The sequence below is a fragment of the Poecilia mexicana genome, unplaced genomic scaffold, assembly GCF_051168715.1.
Source record: "Poecilia mexicana isolate PSO_F unplaced genomic scaffold, ASM5116871v1 scaffold_8, whole genome shotgun sequence".
NCBI lineage: Eukaryota > Metazoa > Chordata > Actinopteri > Cyprinodontiformes > Poeciliidae > Poecilia > Poecilia mexicana.
The window spans coordinates 20,734,031-20,742,298 of NW_028263377.1; the positions used below are offsets into that span (position 1 = coordinate 20,734,031).

At 40.1% G+C, this 8,268-nt stretch overlaps 1 protein-coding gene across 1 annotated transcript; it reads right to left on the reverse strand.

The window, feature by feature from the left end:
- Window positions 1-556: 556 nt before the first annotated feature.
- Window positions 557-4,018, reverse strand: gosr2 (golgi SNAP receptor complex member 2). Its single transcript, XM_014999256.2, has 6 exons — window positions 3,829-4,018; window positions 3,519-3,583; window positions 2,724-2,832; window positions 1,963-2,095; window positions 1,260-1,400; window positions 557-815 (listed from the first exon to the last, which is right to left on the reverse strand). The coding sequence occupies exons 1-6, from the start codon at window positions 3,855-3,857 to the stop codon at window positions 654-656; spliced, it is 639 nt and encodes a 212-aa protein (XP_014854742.1). The 5' UTR covers window positions 3,858-4,018; the 3' UTR covers window positions 557-653.
- Window positions 4,019-8,268: the final 4,250 nt, after the last annotated feature.

An 8,268-nucleotide genomic window follows, 5' to 3' on the forward strand; every position in this document is an offset into this window, starting at 1 on the left:
GAAATTTAACTTCAGAGATGGGAGAAATTTTCCTGTACTTGATCTAACAAAAATTGACATTTTACAAAGCTTAAATAGTACATCAATAATACATGATTAATATTTCTAAACTTAAGATGAATAGACATCCTCATTAAGTGGTGATTTCCTATTGTCAGGTATTGTAACTCATGGTTTAAGCAAACTGCTTAGCATTGTAGTTGCCCACGGGTGTCATTTTCAACACATTTTAATAGTACTGTTGTGCTGGGCAGGGAAATCAAACTATTCAACTCTGAACATCAAGAATCTGTGGATGTCAGATTACTTTACGGGTAATAAAACATTCACAGAATGAAATAAATGTTTTTACACATTCAGACTTGTTTTCAATCATACATTGATGGACATTTTAGGAATCTGAAAGAAAAAGAACAGGAGCAGTTTGAAGAAGAGTCCAACTGATCAACAGAAAAGTTCCACACTATAAAATACTGTCTGGATAAGAACTTCTTCAGCCTAACCGTTTAACATGTATCCAAAGTAAAGTGGTGAGTTTATTGAAAGTAAACAAGAAAACAATGGCACCTTTTATTAAAATCACTTTAAATTTCATATCCTGTGGGATGATGTTTTCCTGAAATGTCCACATCTGATCGACTACCTAGGCGTGGTCAGCCCAGGTATCTGATGACGAGGAACATGAAGACGCAGGTCAACAACATGCCTCCAATCATGATGAACTTATCCTGGGTGGCTCGTCTTTCTATTAGTCTCATGACTGTGTTAGAGAGGCCCAACATGTTGGCTACATCCAGCATCTTCTTGTGCGTCCCCTGTGGAGCCAAGAAAAAAAAAAAAAAGCCAGTTAATGACAGCAACAATTATCACATGTAATGACTTCAACAGCTGTAAAGCCGCAGCGCATTGTTCATTATCAGCACTAATTCGTCTAGAGTTTGGGAGAGGGCCAAGCGCCTCCCTGACTCCACCACTGTCAGGAGTTTCTCATGTCTGGACTGCCTGGCTGAGAGTGCCGGTCAACAGTCACACCCTGATAAGAAGAGGCTGAAGCCAAAGCCAGGAAGCCCATCTCCTCCCTGGAAACGAGGACTCACCCACCCGCTCAGAATACCCTTGGTAACAATGACATAATTACTATGGACAGCAGAAACTGAGCCAAGGATGTAATTAGCTTCCTCCTTAGATATAACTAGATGGGTTAAATGTTAAAACATTTAAGCTAGCTCAGAGAATCGATTTTGTTGATTAGCACACACCTTGAGAGTTGACCTTTGATCTCTGAGGCCATTGAGGATGCTGCTGCCGCTGCCCAGGAGGTCGTCCATGCCTCGGTGTGCGTTGTGCAGGCTCGTGTTTAACTGTATGGTCTCGTCTATGTGGATGGAGGTGTCCGCATCCTGTTAAAATAATTTTTTTTTTTAACTACACTATATTTAACTAGAGAAATCATATCACTCTATTAAAATACCTTCACCTGCTGTATTTATACTTCTGTAGTTACAACCACAACTTTCATACTTCATTGGTATTTCATCTGACAGAGTAGCACAAAATAGCACATAACTGTGACATGAAAAGATTAAGTATGGATTTGAAAGGTTTTTTTTTTAGAAATAAAAATCTGAAAAGTGCAGAACTGATTTTTATGCTTCAACCAGACAACACCAACATATTTTTTGGCGTACATGTGAAGCAGTGTAGATTGATGACAGCTTACGCTTCACGTATATTTTATCTCCCGCTTCACAATTGCCAAAATGAAACTTGAATGACGGTTTGTGGTTTGTACTGTGACAAAATGCGAAAAGGTTTAAGGCTTTGCAAAACCCTACATGTCCTCAATGGAGAAAAAATAATAATGTTAGTGATAATCCAACTGAACTCCTAGTCTTCACTAAACTTCAAATGTTACACTTTGAAGTTTGAATGTGAGGCTGTATTCAGGCACGTGCAGCTTACATTTGTGGTGAAGGTGCGGCTCAGGAGTTCCTCCCTCTCTCTGTCCTGGGCTTCTCTGGTGTAGCGTCTATGCTGGAAGTTTTGGAGAGCGGTCCGCAGGTGCTGAACATCGTACTTCAACTGATCCACTCGTCTGATGGAAAAGCAACGCAAGAAATCCTTTTTTTTATTATTTATTTATTTATTTTTTTTAGAAACAACACACTAGATTGTACAAAGAACTCAATTCAGTTCCTATCACACTTTACTTTTTTTTTTTTAACCATCTTCTGCGTCTGTAACTATTTCAATAACTATTTTAAGACACTAACATTCATGGTGAGTGGCTTTGGAAAAGTATTAAAATTAAATTCATGAAATATTATGCTGTTTATTCCATCACATCATCCTGAAATTCATAGTTTCTGGATAAAGGAGAATTCTTTTGGAGCTCAAATGTGTAAAGAGTCTCTCCCAGGCCCATCCTTATCTTTCACCTAGCTCTTCCTAGAGACCTGCTGGGATCAGAGGAAAGCTCATGGCGAACACTGTCCCCTAGGGCCTGTTTACCCAAGCCAGAGACGAATCTCTGCCCGACGCAGCTGGAACGCTGACGATGACGGGGCTTCAGAGGAAATGTTTTCATAGAGCCACGTCGCCACAGGGCAGCACAGAGCTGTTTTTGTCTTCTGCATCCACCCTGTGCCTTTATGAGATACAGCTTACGCTGTCAGATTTGGGCCTTTTTACGGCAACCAGCAGTTGAATCACTCAACACTCACAGTTTGGCGTTCTGGCGGCGGTTTGGTGGTTCTTTACTGGCCAGGATCTCGAGGCGTTCCAGATGAGTGAAGATCTGGTCGATTCTAGCCTGTAGTTCATTCTCTAACACTTTAAATTGAGAGAAAAAAAAACATTAGAAGAAAGAAAATAGATGAAAACATTAATGATCACTATACACAAATTTCAGTCACTTTTTACATTGTAATGGGTATTATCATTGGATTTATACTCTTTATTTATTGTTTTAACTTATATTCAGTAGCAATTTTTTAAAGTAGCTGATATAGCTTTCTGACCCAGCCAGGAGGGAAACAGGGACAGGTAAAAAAAAAAAAAAAAGAAGCCGATTTTTATTTCCAATGAGTAAAGTGGGTGGCATTAAAAAAAAAACTTTTAAAAATATATTCTTGAAATCAGGTCAATTTTTGTAGTTAATGTTTTTGTTTTGTGTGTGTGCTTTTGCTTTTATTTATTTATTTATTTTTCTTACATCCTCTTTCAGGAGAAAATGTAAGTTGATGTCATAGTTTGTGGAGGTGGATAGACTGGCTCCCACCCTACTGCTTCCTGTCTCGACCCAGAGCTGATGTGACGGGCACTATCCACAGAAAACAACCCGTCATCTGGGCACTAACCTCTACCAGCGTGTCCAAAACATTAACGAGACGCTACCACAAGGAACTTGTACGGAGAACTTTTAGATAAGGAGGTGGCAACAACACTTCTCTGTTGTCTGAATCAGAACAAAATTTATAGGCGAAACTGAATTTAACCGTCGTCGTGATCATACTCACAGTGAACTGATTCGCGGTCTGTCCTTTCCAGGTTTCCCATTTGAGACTGCACCTCCTGGATTTGCCTAATCCAATGCAAATACAGCGTTTAATTGAACAGAAACTGAAATATTAAAATACCAACCTAAGTGATGTATTTTTCATTACCGTACCAACACACGCCAAAGACATTTTCAAAGTTATATGTATTTTGTCAATGAGTTTCCTTTGAAACTGGACCGTTAATTAGGTTGCTAGGTTAGTTACAATACAAAGCTAAGTCAGCTAACAGAGTCGGCACAGTTTTCACAGAAGCTGTCACTACACTCACTTGTTGGTCTGGTGGTAAAGCGTCTCCATTTTTATGGATTCGCTGAAACGCCTTGTGTCCCTTGTTGTATTCCTATCCTTTTTATTTTATCCCTTGTACTCTGACAGGTGGCTAAGCTAGCCAGCTAACGACGAAGCAGTGTGTACACGTCATCAGCAGAGCTTTTGTGTACGGAAATGAGAAAGCGGAAACTGACAGAGATCTAAACAAAAACGAAGATGTCTCACTCGAGCTAGAAAAAAAAATCGTCGTTTTACATTTTTTTTTTACTTATCTTCGTCATTACGTCTTGTTAGTAATTATCTATGACAAAATTATGGGAATCTATTAAGCTTTCCACACTATTGTTTAGAAACAGAGTTATATCCTATCCATCCACATGCTTTTCGTATGTCACTATATTTTGTGCATTTCATTTACTTTGCAGTTCTCGTCACAGTTTCACATTAATAACCTTAGATAAAATTTATCTTTATAATGATCTAAATTATTATTATTTTTTGTACAGATTATGACGAGGAAGCTCAGTGAAGTCCGTGGTCTTTGAGCAATGGACAAGTAAAAATAAAAAAAACTTACTTCAAATTTTCAGTTGCATAGCCGCATAAAAAATGTATTTGCCCTTTTTCTTTTGGCTTTTTCCAAATTTAAATAAAAAAAAAAAAAAAAATGAAATAAAACCAAATATAATTAAAAGCTACTAAAGCAACCTTTGTCTATGTGAAAAAGTAATTACACTTCATTCATTGTTAAATCATACATTAAAGATCAACCAAATTTTTTACAAGTTCAGTCTGGCTTGATGACTGCCAGAGCTGTAGAATAAAAATATCCTATAAGTAGAACCCGTCTGATGATAAACTGAAAAATTACCATCATTCAGCACCGAAATTCAACAGATGAGAAGGAGCCATTTATCTAATAGTTGGGGCGATGTTTCAAAACCATTTTAAAACTTTAGGAGTGAATTTAAAAGACTTGCTACAGGTTATTGCAAATGATTTATGGACATTAATAGCCAAGTTGATTTGATATCCCTTAATAACCAAAATCATTATTTTATTTGTATATACTCAGGTTAATCAGAGATAAAAATTAGCTTGATGACTAAAAGGTCTTTCAAAAATCCTACAACTAAAGAAATAGCTTAGAGGAAGAGCGATGTAAACTGTGAAACTAAGTTTCTCTTTTACTGTCTTTCATTTCGTTACTATCTTTTCACCACTTTGAATATCAGGCTTTAGGCTACAGTTTCCATTATACTGCATATTGTCTTAAAGGTAGAAGCTGACAGCAATCTTTTTGGCCCACAAGTTTCAAGAGTGAAGGCATAATCTGTTGACATGTAGACATGTGACAGGAAAAACTGAGAAAGCATGTCCTGAGGCTAGTTTTTGTCAGCTCTCCTTTACTGGGTCTACTTAGGCTATCCATTTTTTTTTTCCCACAGACAGTTGTCAGAATATTCCTGCTTGTTCATCCAACTTCTTTGCAAGCAAATAAAGACAACGAGGTTGCTAATATCACCTTTTCTTTTTTCTAAAATAATCTCCATGGAGGAATTCAGAGGAAAGAAACAAGGTGTTTGTGAAGTTCTTGGCAACCAACTGTGGGAAAAGAACCATGATTAGATTTCCCAGAATAAGCAGTAAAATTTTCACAATATCTCCTTGGTGATTGAGTAGGAGAAATATTGTCCTGGGGCACTGCCTGGCACCTAAACAAAACCACATCTCAATCACTTTAGCCCAGACCTCCGTCACTGTGGTGTCTGGGAGGAAGTGAGTGCACTGGCAGTAAGTAAAGTAAATTCAAACATCTTTTGACATAATTATCTTCACGAGCTGTCACATGAGCTCCTGTTTACTACCGGTAGCCGTATTTGTTTTCCTCAGTCAGCACAGCAGTCAGAAATGGGGCCCAGACGGTTTTTCCGCGGCGACCTGACCGTACACGAGTTTTATCTTCAGGCGACACACTTCTCGAAAGAGGTCCCTCTCAGCCTACCTCTCATGTCTGAAACCCTGAAATCTGTTCATGCCACTTCTTGCTCCTGCTGTTCAACGTTTTTGATTGTCATAACATTTCCCCGGGGCACTGGTTGGATGTGCGGAGCTTTAACCGGCTGCTTGGAGTAGCGAAAAAGAGGGAGGAAGAAGCCCCCTCTGTCAAAGCTTTTCCTGAGATATATGCAGTTGCATTTGGGTCGCAGGGTTCTCTCTGTCTGTCCTTCATGCTTCAGCCCCGAGGAAAGGATGAGATGAGCTTACCGGTGTTGTTCCACACCTGAGCACCACAGGCACAAACTGGATTCCAGACACCAGGTGTGGAACCTGGATCCGACCCTTCTGACTGACCGAGACCCGTCCCCCCCTCCCCCTCCCCAGATCTGATATACAAATATTACCATGAAACCTTGAGTATATTGTTTATCTTAAAATAAGGTTGTGCATGAACTAACCCTAACCCTAACCCTTGAATGCATCTGGATCATCAAAGAATGCTGTTTCTCAGTGCCAGACTTTTGGCCTTTGGGCATCTTTCAGCAAATAAACACAATTTAGTGCTGGATCAGCCCCCCCACCTCCTCCCACCAATCCTGGTTATACAACAGGAGCTAGAAGAAGAAAACCCTCCGCGCACTGGAGACTACAAAGAGTACGTCCTTCAATAACGCTGTTTTGTTCGCTAAGAGAAAATGATATGTTATTGAATCACTTCTGCACAATATACTTAATGATGTTTTCCAGGCAGAGTAATGCGTCATAACTCTGCAGTTGATTGCCCAAGACAGACAGAATGAAGAAGCCAATTATGAGGAGAGAGATCGCCTTGGGTCAAAAATTTTTGGATACCAGTCATTTTTTGAGGGAGCGTTGATCTTCTCACTCCGCCCCCGAGGGAGATGAGCCACCCGTCTTTGAAGCCGTGATGAGACGCTGAATGAAAGCAAATGAGAGCCTGTCAGATTTGACAGGAGAAACTCATAAGCTCCCAACGTCTTAGTTTGTTGTGCTGGGAACAGGGTCAGAAGGGATGCCACCACCCCCTGACCGCCCACCCAGGAATCTGACTGACCACCCCTGTTGCTTCCCTACCAGGTCAGATGTTCAAAGATAGGTGGATTCATACTGCTAGGAACACTAATATATAGAGATACAAAAATGACCAATAGGCCAGCAATAGTACAGAACCCTAGCAGGATTAGCGTTTAATCCAGGGGTCACAATCCAGTGTCTTGCAACGTTTAGATGTACTGTATCTCTGCTTAAACACACCTGACTCAAATATCTGGATCATTAGCAATTCTCTTTTATAATTAATTGGAGTCTGATGAGATAATTTAGCCACTTAATTCAGATGTGTATCGGAGCAGGGTCTTGTCCTTCTGAACTAGACTGGATTTTGAGACCTCAGCTTTAATTTACCTTTCTCCCCACTCTACTTTATGCTGTATTTTCTATGTAACACCTTCTTGGAATCATCCTGATGGATAAATACCATTTTATACAAAAGTTTTATTAATTTGCAATGTTTTTATTGTTTCTTTGAGCCTTAGACATATTAAATAATTTTCTTCTGTACACGAGAGAAACTACGAAAGTACTCAAAAATACCACTACCACTACCTTAAATGAGGTAGGGGTTTTTCCTTCAGAAAAACCCCTACCAACCTACCCCTCCTCCTAATGGGGTTCTTAAACTCCATCTGCTTGACTCTGGATTAAATAATAAGATTCTTTATAACTTTCTAAGGTGATAACTACTGGTGTCTTTCCTTTTGTCTTGTTTTGACAAAGAATAATGTTGCTATCCCACCTGCGACATGCAGATTTCCTACAATAACAGATGCTCTCCACCCCCAAAGCTTGCTGACAGCTCGCAGGGCCGGGGACATAAACAGCGCATCACTGGGCCTTCCCTGCCTGACAGCTTCCTGGTCACCACCATTAAGTCCTGTGTGTGTATCAGTTTGCTTAGCCTGTGGCTCACGAAGCTCAAAAGACTTAACACTTCGACAATACATTACTGTATGGTTGCATCCTTTAGTGACAGTGACGGCTTAATTGCGAGCGCTCATCAGCGCCGCGCCAAGATGGCACGCTTGTGTAGCTGTAGAGATTACATATAATCCCAGACTTATTTTTCCAAGATGTTGCTGGTTGAGGAGAACACATCGCTCTGGCCTCTATCAGTGTTTTTCCTCCCACATTGTTGATGTGAGAAAGTTTTATTTTGCCTGTGATGGAGGTCAAAGTTTTTGTGGCCATGTGTGAGAAAAACCAAGTGGAGTGCCATACATTGAGCAAGGGGGAGTAAGTTATGAAGGTGCACAAGGTCTTACATGTCCTATCACAGTGGAGGTCTTGGGAGCTGTACTGTTAAGGCTGCAGGTGTTCCTGTTGAATGGCATGGGAACAGACTCCTCCAGGAGATTCT